The sequence below is a fragment of the Salvelinus sp. IW2-2015 genome, linkage group LG17, assembly GCF_002910315.2.
Source record: "Salvelinus sp. IW2-2015 linkage group LG17, ASM291031v2, whole genome shotgun sequence".
NCBI lineage: Eukaryota > Metazoa > Chordata > Actinopteri > Salmoniformes > Salmonidae > Salvelinus > Salvelinus sp. IW2-2015.
Window position 1 is genome coordinate 24,637,571 of NC_036857.1, and position 15,108 is coordinate 24,652,678.

Genomic DNA, 15,108 nt, shown 5'->3' on the forward strand with positions numbered 1-15,108 from the left:
AACAAACGTACAGTCAATAACACAATAGAAAAAATCTATGACAAAATAAACTTGTGTCTTAAATTGTTAGAAGATTAGGGACGTTAAGGCATATAAATAGGCCCATAGAGGCGAAATAAATTTACAATTTAGCATCTAATACTGAGTAATGGATTACGATGTGTGCAATGTGATGATCTGACAGAGTAGAGACGTTATGGGGCGTGCAAAAGGAATAGCAAACAAGTATAAATAACAATGTATGGGTGTGATCCCCTTATTGGATGCTGCTATTTACACGTATGGCTACTGTGTACAGACAGTGATCCGGAAGCTGCTTCTGAAGCTGCATCTTAAAGTTAGAGAGGAGATATAAGTCTCCAGGCTTCAGTTATTTTTGCAATTCGTTTCCAGTCACTGCAGCAGAGAATGGAAGCGAAAGCGCGCCAAAGGAACGAGTTCACTTTGGATGAGCCAGTTAAAAACTTATACCTTGCTGGAGCGCATGCTACTGTGGGTGTTGCTTGGTGATCCAGTGAGCCTGACTAAGGCGGGCTCTTTACCTATGCAAAGACTTTATAATACCTGGAATCCGAGTGGTTTTGGCGACGAATATGTACGAGCGGCATCAACGAGAGAGTACGCAGGTCCGTGGTGGTACTATGTGTGGCTCTTGGTGACAAAGACTGGAATGGCATGTGAGTAGACTACAATCCAGTTTTCTGAGTAGAGTATGTTGAAGGTTAATTTTGTAAAAATGAACATCTCCCAAAGTCAAGGATCAGTCTTTAGTAGGATATGTCAAGTTTTGACGTAGGGGGTTAGTTTGGCAGCATGAGTGAAGGAGGGCTTTTTGCGACAATAGGAAATAGGAAGCCGGATTGCTATATTTCTATTTTGGATCTGGAGCTTGGGAGCTTAATGTGAGTCTAGAAGGATGAGTTTACAGATCTAAACCAGACAACTGAGTGTATTTTGTACTTGGTCCAATATTCTATATCAGAAACCGATTCCAGCAGTTGGTGAGCTAGCGGCGGGCAGGTGCGGCGCAATCGGTTGAAGAGCCATGCATTTAGTTTACTAGCATTTAAGAGCAGTTGGAGCCACGGAAGGAGTTTGTATCATTAGACTCGTTTAGGTTTGTTAAACAGTCCAAAGTTGTCAAAGAAGTGGCCCAGAACAGCAATCCGTGTCGTCTGCTAGAGTGCTTATTCAGGAATCACCAGCAGCAAGAGCGACAACATTGATATATACAGAGAAAGTTGGCATGAGAATTTGAACCCTTGTGTGTCCCCATAGAGACTGCCAGAGGCCGGACAACAGGCCCTCCGATTTGAAATATGAACTCTATTGAGAAGTCGTTGGTGAACCAGGCGAGGCAGTTCCATTTGAAAACCAAGGCTGGATTTCTGCCGTATAAGAATGCACGTCGATTGACAGATTGAAGCCTCACAGGACGATGGAAGATGGCTGCACAGTACTGTCTTTTATCCATGCCTGGTTAAGTATGATATCGTTTAGGGACCTTGAGCTGGCTGAGGTCACCTATGCTAGCTCCGGAATACAATTTATATGGAGAAGTACGGTGGGGATTCAAAATGGTCGTGATCTGTTTGTTCACGTACTTTCAAAGATTTTAGAAGGGCAGGGCAGGAGGATTATAGGTCTATAAACAGTTAGGTTCTAGATGTTCCCGCCTTTAAGGGTGACCACCCCGGCAGTTTTCCAATTTTGGGGATCTCAACGATACGAAATGAGTTGAACATTGCTAAGTAGTTATAGGGGTTGCAACAATCTTCTGCAGAATAATTTTAGAAAGAGAGGGTCAGGATTGTCTAGCCCAGCTCCCGATTTGTAGGGATGTCCAGGATTTTGCAGCTTCTGTCAGAGAACATCAGCTTCTGGATCTTGGGTGAAGGAGAAGCGGGCGGCCAGGGGGGGGGGGGTGGGGGGAGGGGGGGGGGGGCTTGGGCAAGTTGCTGCAGGGGGTGCAGAGTTGTTGGCCTGGGTAGTGGTGGCCAGGTGGAAAGCATGGCCAGCCGTAGAAAATGCTTATTGAAATGGATGTCTATGGAGATTGCATGGCTGTATGCTCGATTTTAAACACCTGTCAGCAACGGATGTGGCTGAAATAGCTGAATCCAGTAATTTGATATATATAATTTTGTATATATATAGTGTCTATATATTACAGTCTCTGTCTCTTAGTGTGGGCCAGGAGTATGCTAAGTGAAAGGAGAGTTTGTATTTATATAATGTAATTGTTTGTCCTTCTTAATTAGTGTAATGTATATTATGTTGACCGTGTTCTTCCTGTTTGTCCCTGCAGTGCTGGCTGTGGAAGAACAGGAGCACTATGTGCCATCGACTACACCTGGAACCTGGTGAAAACACAGGTGAGAACTGTACCTGCCCTGTACTGTACCATCTCCTCCGAACCCGAGTGTGAGCAGAGGACCAAAGACTACTGTATCTATGTTGTGCTGTACTAAAAGCTACCGTATCTGTAAGTGTATGTGTGTACAGTCACCTTACTGATCGTCATTGAGTGCCTTTGTGTTTATTTCCAGCGGCTCAAAGAAGACTTCCGCATCTATGACCTGGTTCAGGACATGAGAACACAGAGGCCTTCTGTGGTTCAGACCAAGGTAAAGTGCCTTCAGAAAGTATTCATGCCACATTTTGTAGCCTGAATTCAAAATGGATTAAATCAAAAATGTTCTCACACATCTTCACACAATACACCATAATGACAAAGTGAAAACATGTCTTAAAAATGTTTGGTTAAATCATAAGTATTCACACCCCTGAGTCAGTACTTTGTAGAAGCACCTTTGGCGGTGATTACAGCTTTCAGTCATGTTGGGTATGTCTGTATCAGCTTTGCACATCTGGATTTTGGGATTTTCTCCCATTCTTCCGTGCAAATTTCCTCAAGCTTTGTTAAGTTAGATGGGGAGCAGCGGTGAACAGCAATCTGCAAATCTTTCCACAGATTGTCAATGAGATTCAAGTCTGGGCTTTGGCTGGGCCACTCAAGGACTTTCACATTCTTGTTCTGAAGTCATTCCAGTGTTGCTTTGGCTGTATGCTTGGGGTCATTGTCCTGTCGTTTGCACTCTGAAGCAGGTTCTCATCAAGAATTTTCCTGTATTTGGCTCCATTCATTGTTCCCTCTATCCTTACCAGTCTCCAAGTTCCTGCCGCTGAAAAGCATCCCCATAGCATGATGCTATCATGCTTCACGGTAGAGATGGTGTTAGATGGGCTATGCATTCAGGCCAAAGAGTTACATTTTTGTCTCATCAGACCGCAGAATCTTATGCCTTATGCTCTCAGAGTCTTTCACATGCCTTTTTGCAACTTCAGGCACGCTGTCATGAGCCTTTTTGCAACTTCAGGCATGCTGTCATGAGCCTTTTTGCAACTTCAGGCACGCTGTCATGAGCCTTTTTGCAACTTCAGGTACGCTGTCATGAGCCTTTTTGCAACTTCAGGCTTACGCTGTCGAATGAGCCTTTGGTGCAACTCAGCAGCGTTGTGTGCTGTGGAGTGAGGTCGCGTTGTTGGTCTGCAACTTCAGGTACGGTGGTCGAGTGAGCGTTTGTGTGCGCTGTCATAGCGCGGTTGGCATGAGCCGTTGGTCGGAATAGCGGTTTCAGGTACCGCTGTCATGAGCCTTTTTGCAACTTCAGGTACGCTGTCATGAGCCTTTTTGCAACTTCAGGCACGCTGTCATGAGCCTTTTTGCAACTTCAGGCACGCTGTCATGAGCCTTTTTGCAACTTCAGGCACGCTGTCATGAGCCTTTTTCTCTTGAGTGGCTTCCGTCTGGCCACTCCCATAAAGCCCAGATTGGTGAAGTGCTGTAGAGCCTTGTCCTTCTGGCAGAACTCTGTAGTTCTGTCAGAGTAGTCATTGGGTTCTTGGTCACCTCCCTGACCAAAGTCCTACTTTCCCGGTTGCTCCGTTTGGTCGGACAGACAAATATAGGCATAGTCTAGGTAGTTCCATATTTTTTCAATTTCCCAATGATGGAGACCACTGTGCTCTTGGAAGCTTTCAACACTCTAGACATAGTTTTATACCCTTCCCCAGATATATACCTCATCACAATTCTCGATCAACAAGATCAACAAACAGTTCCTTGGACTTCATGGTATAGTTTCTGCTTTGACATGCACTGTCAACTGTGGGACCTTATATAGACAGGTGTGTTACTTTCTAAATCATGTCCAAACAAGTTTTGGTGGCGATAAAAGGAAATTGGATGCACATGAATGTAATTTAGTGTTGTTAGGGTCTAAATTAACCTAGTAAAACTCACAGAAGATTAGTAAAGCTTAAACCAAGTTTAAGCACCCATTGGGTCATACAGCTGCATAAGACATATTTCCACCAGTTGTAGTATATATACCCCAATTTGGGTGATGTCCTCCTTCTCTCTAAATGTTACATCTTTATTGCTAGGCAGGAAATTAAGTGATGTGGGCCATAAACTGTTCCTTCTCCCTTAATGTGACCTGACCTGACCTCGGCCCCCTTCCTCACTAAACCACATCTATCCACCCTTATCAGTGCCTGCCACATGTGATTGCACTTCCTTTACTCAATACATTCCCCCTACAAATAACTATTAACTTCTGATGTACAAACTAGACTATGGCACTCAATATTTAAATAGGATACCTGATAGTTAAAGATATTTAAAGTTTAGAACTCATCAGTGTCATAGCAAAACGGTGTGAATACTTACAGTACCAGTAAAACGTTTGAACACACCTACTCATTCAAGGGTTTTTCTTTATTTTTTACTATTTTCTACATTGTAGAATAATAATGAAGACGTTAAACCTATGAAATAACACACATGAAATCATGTAGTAACCAAAAAAGTGTTTAACAAATGAGATTCTTCACCCTTTGCCTTGATGACAGCTTTGCACACTCTTGGCATTCTCTCAACCAGCTGAGCACTTGTTGGCTGCTTTTCCTTTACTCTGCAGTCCAACTCATCCCAAACCCTATCATTTGGGTTGAGGTCGGGTGATTGTGGAGGCCAAGTTATCTGATGCAGCACTCCATCACTATCCTTCTTGGTCAAATAGTCCTTACACAGCCTGGAGGTGTGTTGGGTCATTGTCCTGTTGAAAAACAAATGATAGTCCCACTAAGTGCAAACCAGATGGGATAGCGTATCGCTGCAGAATGCTGTGGTAGTCATGCTGGTTAAGTGTGCCTTGAATTCGAAATAAATCACAGACAGTGTCACCAGAAATGCACCCCCACACCATCACACCACCTCCTCCATGCTTCATGGTGGGAAGCACACATGCAGAGATCATCCGTTCACCTACTCTGTGTTTCACAAAGACACAGCGGTTGGAACCAAAAATCTCAAATTTGACTCATCAGACAGATTTCCACTGGTTTAATGTCCATTGCTCGTGTTTCTTGGCCCAAGCAAGTCTCTTCTTATTATTGGTGTCCTTTAGTAGTGGTTTTTGAGACGGTCTCCTCCACTTCATCTACACTGATTGAGTTGACGTTGAGGTGGGATTATAGAGATTATAGCTTTCACCTGGATTCATCTGGTCAGTCTCTCATGGAAAGAGTAGGTGTTCCTAATGTTTTGTACACTCAGTGTACAGTACATACACACTGTGTGACAGGTCTCTACCTGAGACATTTTTATCACAAAGCTGTATCTCACCATCGTCTGGCACCAATCAATTCTGACATTTTAAGGTGGCAATTACAAACTTCAGAAGCCTTTATTAAGTCTCAAATACACTACACATTTGACATTTCCTGGATTGCAGGACAGTTCTCTTGCAACAGGCCAGGGCAACTGATATGGGATCTAACACTAGAATAACTGATTTTGTGTGTGACTACAGGAACAGTACGAGCTGGTGTACAGCACCGTCAAGTTCCTGTTTGAGAAGTATCTGCAGTCCATGGCACCAGCACAGCCTTCCTGCACAGAGGAGGTGAGACAGACAGCATGTTTTGACGGGGAACAGTTATATCAAGATGAGGTGCAGAATCACTAATATTGATCACATAATGAGTAGTTAGTTGGGATGCAAGGTGATTTGTAGATCAAATGATTCTGCGCAGTGCGACTGTTGTGTACTCTCAAACACACACAGAGACTCTGGCTAGGGGAACCACTGGCTGCTTGGTGATGTGGTAGCAACAGGCACTGGAACAGAGCAACACAGGCACATAAAGTGTCGTATGTAAATACTTTCTCAGAGGGTGAATGAGTAAGCGTGTGATTCTGTTGAACTGTTTAGGTGCCAGCGGCCCCCTCACCCCCTACAGCCAGTGACAGTGAGCTCACTGACCTCAGCGAGGCGTCTGAAGCTGAACAGGAACCAGAACCTGAGCCACAGCATCAAATGGAACCACAGATAGAGCACAGGTACAGAACAGTAAAGGTTTTTCCCCATCAACCATAGATCTGACAATGAAAGCTTTTTTCACGGTGCGTTGCTTCAAACCTTGATGCATATCTCTGTAGAAAAATATGTCATAATAACCAATACACTTTCTCACACAGAGCGAGAAATGCCTCCACTGGCCTCTTCAATAAAATGGCTAAATAACTCATATTGTGTTGCAGGCACCCAGATAGGATATCCAATCACGTCTTACCAGTGGCCTTCTCTGCCTCAGCAGCGGTGCATGATGGTGACCCACTGTCTGACGCAGCTACGTGCTCCCCCTCAGTCATCCTCAACGCCCTGAGAGCCAGGGACAGGCAGAGGGAACAGCAGAGACCAAACTCCCTACCAACACAGACTATTAACCAGAAACCACAACCCCTACAGACACAGACTAATAGCATGTCCATTAACCAGAGACCATCATACCCACTACCGACAAAGCCCGATACATTGCCCACCAGCCAGGACCTGAGACAAGAGCCCAGTCTCCGCATCCCCATCATAACCTCTCAGGCACTCAGGACTCAGGAATTCTGTCAGAGAGCCATGGAGCAAAAGAAGGTGGAGAGTGATGGAGAGATCACCCGACTGGTACCACCAGTGCTCTCTGCAGTTTCCATCTCCAACCCCCTCTGTCTCACTGTGGAGGACCTCTACTTTTTACCTGACTCTTCAATGACCTCACCCCTGGCTGCTGAGGCTCCCAGAGGGGCTGATAATGAGGAGGAGCTGGCTCCACTGAGCAAGTTGACAGAGAACCCCTGTTTCAATGGTTCAATTATGACTCTTAAAGACCAGTCGATGGAACTGCCAGCCCTTGTCATCACAAACGCTGCCCCAGGTGCGCTTGTAGCTTTCTCGGATGAAGACAGTCCACCTCCATTACCTGAGAGAACCCCTGAATCTTATGTACTGTCTGCTGGAACAGGTGAATGTTGTGTTGCTGTATGCTTACTCTTTTAGATCAATGAAGAACTTGAGAGTGCATAGTTGGCTTTATAGCGTGATAATCCGGTATATCCCATCTCTCTCTCTCTCTTATATATTTATATATATATATATATATACAGTACGAGTCAAAAGTTTGGACACACCTACTCATCCAAGGGTTTTTCTTAATCTTTTACTTTTTTCTACATTGTAGCACAATAGTGAAGACATCAAGGCCAACTTTTGCCTTGATGACAGTTTTGCACATTCTTGGCATTCTGTCGGCATTCTCTCAACCAGCTTCATTAAAAAAAATGTTTTTATTTAACCTTTATTTAACTAGGCAAGTCACTTAAGAACAAAACCATATTTACAATGACGGCCTACCCCGGCCGACGCTGGGCCAATTGTGCGCTGCCCTATGGGACTCCCAATCACAGCCGGATGTGATACAGCTTGTATTCGACCAGGGACTGTAGTGATGGTAGCCAGGTAGCCAGGTGAGGTAGTGTGCCTTGTTAAAAGTTAATTTGTGGAATTTCTTTCCTTCTTAATGCGTTTGATCCAATCTGTTGTTTTGTGACAAGGTAGGGGTGGTATACAGAAGGTAGCCCTATTTGGTAAAAGACCAAGTCCATATTATGGCAAGTACAGCTCAAATAAGCAAAGTGAAACAACAGTCCATCATTACTTTAAGACATGAAGGTCAGTCAAGAATTTTGAAAGTTTCTTCAAGTGCAGTCGCAAAAACCATCAAGCGCTATGATGAAACTGGCCCTCATTAGGACCTCTACAGGAAAAGAAGACACAGCGTTACCTCTGCTGCAGAGGATAAGTTCATTCGAGTTACAAGCCTCAGAAATTGCAGCCCAAATAAATGCTTCACACAGTTCAAGTAACAGACACATCTCAACATCAATTGTTCAGAGGAGACTGCGTGAATCAGGACTTCATGGTCGAATTACTGCAAAGAAACCACTACTAAAGGACACCAATCAGAGGAAGAGACTTGCTTGGGCCAAGAAACACGAGCAATGGATATTAGACTGGTGGAAATCTGTCCTTTGGTTTGATGAGTCACATTTGAGTTTTGGTTCCAACCGCCGTGTCTTGGTGAGAAGCAGAGTAGGTGAACAGATTATCTCTGCATGTGTGGTTCCCACCGTGAAGCATGGAGGAGGAGGTGTGATGGTGTGGGGGTGCTTTGCTGGTGACACTGTCTGTGATTTATTTAGAATTCAAGGCACACTTAACCAGCATGACTACCACAACATTCTGCAGTGATACACCCTCCCATCTGTTTTGGGCTTAGTGGGACTATAATTTGTTTTTCAACAGGACAATGACCCAACACAACTCCAGGCTGTGTAAGGGCTATTTGACCAAGAAGGAGAGTGATGGAGTGCTGCATCAGATAACCTGTCCTCCACAATCCCCCGACCTTAACCCAATTGAGATGGTTTGTGATGAGTTGGACTGCAGAGTGAAGGAAAAGCAGCCAACAAGTGCTCAGCATACAGAATGTGGGAACTCCTTCAAGACTGTTGGAAAAGCATTCCAGGTCAAGCTGGTTGAGAGAATTCCAAGAGTGTGCAGAATTGTCATCAAGGCAAACAGTGGCTACTTTGAAGAATCTCAAATATAAAATATAATTTAATTTTGTTTTTGGTTACTTAATGATTCCATGTGTTATTTCATAGTGTTGATGTCTTCACTATTATTCTACAATGTAGAAGATAGTAAAATAAAGAAAAAACCTTGAATGACTAGGTGTGTCCAAACTTTTGACTGGTACTGTATATATATTCAGTGCCTTTGGAAAGTATTCAGACCCCTTGACTCTTTTCCACATTTATCTATTCTAAAATAGATCAAATTTGTTTTTTTGCCTCATCAGTCTACACACAATACCCCATAATGACAAAGCAAAAACAGATTTTAGAAATTGTCCAGAAGCCACTCCTGCGTTGTCTTGGCTGTGTGCTTAGGGTCGTTGTCCTGTGCCCCAGTCTGAGCTCCTGAGCGCTCTGGAGCAGGATCTCTTTGTACTTTGCTCCGTTCATCTTTGCCTCGATCCTGACTAGTCTCCCAGTCCCTGACGCTGAAAAACATCCCCACAGCATGATGCTGCCATCAACATGCTTCACCATTGGAATGGTGCCAGATTTCCTCCAAAAGTCCTGCTTGCCATTCAGGCCAATGAGTTCAATCTTGGTTTCATCAGACCAGAGAATCTTGTTTCTCATGGTCTGAGAGTCCTTTAGGTGCCTTTTAGCAAACTCCAAGCGGGCTGTCATGTGCCTTTTACTGAGGAGTGGCTTCCGTCTGGCCACTCTACCAGAAAGGCCTGATTGGTGGAGTGCTGCAGAGATGGTTGCCCTTCTGGAATGTTCTCCCACCTCCACAGAGGAACTCTGCAGTCCTGTCAGAGTGACCATTGGGTTCTTGGTAACCTCCCTGACCAAGGCCCTTCTCACCCGATTGCTCAGTTTGACCAGGCGGCCAGCTCTAGGAAGCGTCTTGGTGGATCCGGACTTCTTCCATTTAAGAAGGATGTGTTCTTGGGGACCTTCAATACTGCAGACATTTTTTGGTACCCTTCCCTAGATCTGTGCCTCGACATAATCCAGTCACGGGGCTCTACGGACAATTCCTTCAACCTCATGGCTTGGGACCTTATGTAGACAGGTGTGTGCCTTTCCAAATGATGTCCAATCAATTGAATTTACCAGAGGTGAACTCCAATCAAGTTGTAGAAACATCTCAAGGATGATCAACGGAAACAGGATGCACCTGAGCTCAATTTCGAGTCGCATAGCAAAAGGTCTGAATACTTATGTAAATAAGGTATTTCTGTTTTTTTGGCTTTGTCATTATGAGGTATTGTGTGTAGATTGCTGAGGATGATTATTTATTTAATCCATGTTAGAATAAGGCTGTAACGTAACAAAATGTAGAAAAAGTGGGGTCTGAGTTCTTTCCTAAGGTACTGTGTATATATATATATATATATATATATATATGTCACTAAATCTCTTTCTGTGCCCTTTAGAGCGTCCTGATAACATCTCTAAACCTGAGAGGTTAGAGGTCATCATCCCTCCTAATGCTGCAGCTGAAGCCCTCAGGGGGAACGGTGAGTGGAGGGCCTTTGAAGGCACTCATAATACTCTTCATAAGCTCTTCTTCAAAAGCATTCAAACATACATTTTTTCTCTACCTCATTTTCTCCCAAAGGGAGTCCCCCCTTGCCTATCCCCCCACTGCCAGAGAGAACGCCAGAATCCTTTGTGTTGGCCAACAATGCAGGTAGGAGCACTACTGTCTTCCCTTCCCTCTCAGTCCCCGTGGAGATGGTGGTCCAGAAGTCAGAAGAGAGAGAGTGGTCTGGACGGTCAGTGGACACTCTGGTGGATGAGATATCTTGGACGAGGAGCAAAAGCTTGAAAGTAAAAATGACAACACTCTCAGGTATTTGTCACACAAAACAATCAGTATGATAAAATGTAGAGAATGTCATGTGCAGATGTTTATCCCAGTATTTTTGGGCTTTTTTGTCTTTACAGTGTCACCCCAGGATACAGTATCACCCCCAGTTACAGTGCCACCACCCGTTACATTGCCTCCCCTGGTTAGATATTCTGTTCCTGCTCCCTGTACATCAGTAAACCTTCCTCCTCCACCTCCACCTCCCTATCCTCTGGCCCCTTCTCTCTCACCTCCAGGTAAGAAAAAGTGACACCCATTTTATGTTTGCAATGTTATTTTTCTATACGCTCTTAGAATTATTTTATTATCTAGAACCTAAAAAGTTTTTTTGGCTACCCCCATAGGAAAACCCTTTGAACAACCATTTTTGGTTGCAGGTAGAACCCATTTGGTTCCAGGTAGAACCTCACTGATTTGTGGTGGTTTTTATTGTGAAGGCTCAGAGAATCTGACTCCCCCTCTACCTGAGAGAACCCCAGAATCCTTCTTCCTGGTCACTCAAGAAGGTGAGCACATGCCTCTTCATCACCACCACCTCCACCATCATCCTCACCATGATAGTGCTCCTAGGACTAGGCTACTGTCAAAATGTTAATCCTCCAGACAGAATTTAAAAAGATGTAAACTGCTCTGTGTGTGTGTCAATCAAGGTAATGTATCTACTCTGTGTAGTACTAAACTGACATTGTAATTTTTCGGCAATTGCAGTTGATCAGAACAGTGCCCCCTGCCTGCAGAGTCAGAGCAACAGCCAGACCACATCTACACAGCAGAGGATCGGTACGTCCTCAGAGTGGGCAGGGAACTCCCAACCCAAAAGATTCCTGGATGGAATCATGAATCGGAGCAAGGTAACAGACATTGACAGACTCTGGGTGCTGTAGCTGTCAAGACTTTGAGGTGTGAAAGTCACCCTCATCGAAATGATACTTCTAGAATGTATTATAGTACTATCCCCCAGTAATTCATTTTCTATGGTCAGTAGAGACTCTTACTCTTAGAGTCATGTGTATTTAATGGGTACATCTAGCAGGATGCTGCCACCCACCCCTTTGTGTCATGAACTGATCTTTACTAAATGCCCATATTTGTTCTCCTCGTGATTCATGCTATGGCTCATTTGTTCCCATTGTTGTTAATACATGAGTACATTAATACAACACTTTAAACTGTTCCCTCAGAGTGTCCACGTAAAGAGTTCACTGAAAGGTAAGCTGTTTTCTCAATAGTGACTGAGGAAAGCCATCTGTGACTGAGAAAAGCCATCTGTGACTGAGAAAAGCCATCTGTATGACTTAGAACAAGCCCATATGCGACTGAGAAAAGCCATATGCGACTGAGAAAAGCCATATGCGACTGAGAAAGCATATGCGACTGAGAAAAGCCATCTGTGAACTGAGAAAAGCCATCTGTGACTGAGAAAAGCCATCTGTGACTGAGAAAGCCATCTGTGACTGAGAAAAGCCATATGTGAATGAGAATAGCCACTATGGTGACTGGAGAAAAGCCATCTGTGACTGAGAAAAGCCATCTGTGACTGAGAAAAGCCATATGTGACTGAGAAAAGCCATCTGTGACTGAGAAAAGCCATCTGTTTTTGTCTTTGTTTTTTCTTCTACTGCCAGCTTATCTGTCTGTTTGAAGTTAACAAGGAAAAAGTCAACGTCAAATGGTTGCTCTTGGCTTTGCTCCCTCACACAATAAAAGGCACTAATAGAAATCACTGAAAAACATAATTATACACACTCAGTGGCCTTGTGGTTAGTGTCTGCCCTGAAATTGGAAGGTTGGGAGTTCGATCACCGAGTCGTACCAAAGACTGTAAATAATGGAACACGATGTGTCTCTGGAGATAGATTGGGTAAGGCCTTGCGATAGACTAGTGTCCTGTCCAGGGGGGTGTACTTTTAAATCAAGCTACCTCACGCTACAGAAACAGGATATAGCGAGAAATAGTAATGTTGGCTTTTTGTAGGCACTAATTCCGCCGTGGTGCGTTGTACAAAGCCTATGGAGAAATATAATGGCATTTTTGGAGGGTTTTTGGATAAACGTTGAAAATAAGTTTTGTGGTAACACAGGCTTAGAAGATCTTATACGTTTTGTTCTATGAGAATCTTCATCAGCTAACATCTCTTTATGTGAATTTGGAAGCATTTCTTCAATTTAAAGAAACACAAAACACAAAGGCTTCACAATGGTCATGTTAATTGACTACTATTATCTCATAGAACAAAACGTATAAGATCTCCTAAGCCTGTGTTAACCTCAGACCTTATTTTCGACATTTGTTACAAAACACCATTCTTTCGCCATAAATGTTTCACATAGGAATGGCTGAACGAATCAGAGGTAACTCATTTCCGGGTTATAGGACTACAAGCTGGCGAGCTCTATAGGATCCTTTATCCTATGAGCCATTCTGGCTCGTGCAAGGCTACTTACTTACTATGATTGTAATTAATGACATGATAATGAGAACTAATGTCAGAAGTACTCCTTCCTTGAGCTATCTGATGTTTGAGAGAACATACAGTACTTTACAATTGGTCTGTCTACATTTTCTCGACAGAGCCCCTGACTACTGTTCCTCTGGTTGCTCAAACCGTTGTGGCTGTTGGAGGAAGTAGTGAGTTGCAACACACAGAGAGTAGACCCGCAATTACAAGTATCAACTCTCACTAACTAAACACAGGCCCATGTAAATATAATCTCTCCTTATTAAGGGGAATTCAGTCACACTGATCCAACCTATTCCCATTTACTCTTGATGCTTGATGATATTGAATTCAACTTTTACAAAATGTCTCCATCACTGTGACACATACTGTATCTAATGACTGTTTCTCAGCTGAAATGAAGCTTCAGCAGCCTGTGGACAACAGCACCGGGACTACTGAAGACAAATCAGACAAGAACAGTGGGAAGGCCTTGTCTAGAACAAAGGTAATGACTATGTACATAGAATTACAGTAACTCACAGACTGTATCTATTGTTTTAGAAATAGAGGATCTGGTGTTTCTATACTCAGAATATTCTCTGCTATTATCTGGGTATGTCTTGTCACTTAAAGCCAGCTGTCTTTCTTTTTCAGAGCCTGAAGTTATTCAAACTCAGACAGAAACGTAAGTAACAGGTATAGCCGTAAATGGATCTGCTGTCTGGAACATACAGTACATTACCCACCTCTAGCAGCTAAAATGGTAACACATTCTTCCCACAGCAAAGTCTGCCCCTCCACCAGTACCAACACACTCTGGACCCTCTCCTCCGTATGGTACCTCTGCCTCATCATCAGTGTTCACATTTGGTAAGCCTTCACCAGACACATCATTGCAAATCTAATTTAAACAATGTGATGGGACACATTTCAGAACAGTCTGTGTTCTTTCCAGGATTTGGAACTCGTTTTGGGAAGCCTAAAGGGCCAAGGAGTCATCCTGAGACGTGGGTGTAAGACAGCCAGTCAACAAAGCTGGATATGTCTGGCCACTGTCCTCAGATCACAGGGCTGGAACCCTGCATGTGGCTAGCTACTGGCCACTTAACTGGACTAGGGATGGTCCCTAGAGGACTTTTGACATTGTGAAGGAAGATCATCATTCCAAGAAGACATGGGGAATCATGTAGCTTTCTCCCTGTGTTCTGAGACGACATGAACACCGTCTTGCAAACTGCTGTAACGGCCCAATGATCAACCTCGGATTAGCTTTAAATTGGAGCACCTGTTATTCATGACAAATTGATCGTACTGTAGTTATTTATCCGTGCCTGAAGGGAGAACTTGTGCCTCTGAAATGTGGTGGAAGGATGCAATCAAATGTAGGCAAAGGATGGATGGAAAGAATGGAAGGATGAGTTGATAAATGTTAGAGGGCTACTTTTGGCTATTTTGCCTGATAAATACAGTAAGGTACTTTGAATAGTTGGTAACATGTTACTTGATACATGTTACCAAATAGTTGTATATGCTGATGTTTATTTGTTATTGTTTGTATAGGCTCCTTCTGATCCAGACAAAATCTAGATCTATCTGGACTGTACAGAGTGATAAACTTTTTTTACGGGTAATATATTTGTACTGGTATTATTCTTCATGGTGGTGTGAGAGAAGCAGACAAGTCTGTATTCTGCATACATCACATTCATTGTTGTAACTTGGTGGATGTGTTTTCTATATGGGCTATAATTTAAAAAGTAAAGAAAATACATATTGCTCTAAATTTACCCATTTGAGGATCACTGTTTTCTTAT

General features: G+C 43.5%; 1 protein-coding gene across 3 annotated transcripts in view; it reads left to right on the forward strand.

Annotated features, from left to right (window-relative positions):
* Positions 1-14,925, forward strand: part of LOC111976404 (tyrosine-protein phosphatase non-receptor type 12-like) — a 32,233-nt gene extending 17,308 nt beyond the window's left edge. The window contains exons 9-24 of one of the 3 annotated variants that reach the window (XM_070447982.1): positions 2,309-2,375; positions 2,550-2,627; positions 5,880-5,972; positions 6,282-6,409; positions 6,611-7,362; positions 10,417-10,500; positions 10,602-10,835; positions 10,931-11,089; positions 11,198-11,359; positions 11,562-11,704; positions 12,035-12,062; positions 13,426-13,482; positions 13,705-13,799; positions 13,949-13,979; positions 14,078-14,164; positions 14,250-14,925. In XM_070447982.1, coding sequence (XP_070304083.1) covers positions 2,309-2,375; positions 2,550-2,627; positions 5,880-5,972; positions 6,282-6,409; positions 6,611-7,362; positions 10,417-10,500; positions 10,602-10,835; positions 10,931-11,089; positions 11,198-11,359; positions 11,562-11,704; positions 12,035-12,062; positions 13,426-13,482; positions 13,705-13,799; positions 13,949-13,979; positions 14,078-14,164; positions 14,250-14,311 — 2,260 coding nt within the window. In that variant the 3' untranslated portion in view covers positions 14,312-14,925. The remainder of the gene's footprint in view (positions 1-2,308; positions 2,376-2,549; positions 2,628-5,879; positions 5,973-6,281; positions 6,410-6,610; positions 7,363-10,416; positions 10,501-10,601; positions 10,836-10,930; positions 11,090-11,197; positions 11,360-11,561; positions 11,705-12,034; positions 12,063-13,425; positions 13,483-13,704; positions 13,800-13,948; positions 13,980-14,077; positions 14,165-14,249) is intronic. The other 2 variants (XM_024005215.1, XM_024005216.1) reach the window with 2 other exon arrangements.
* The last annotated feature ends 183 nt before the right edge of the window (positions 14,926-15,108 follow it).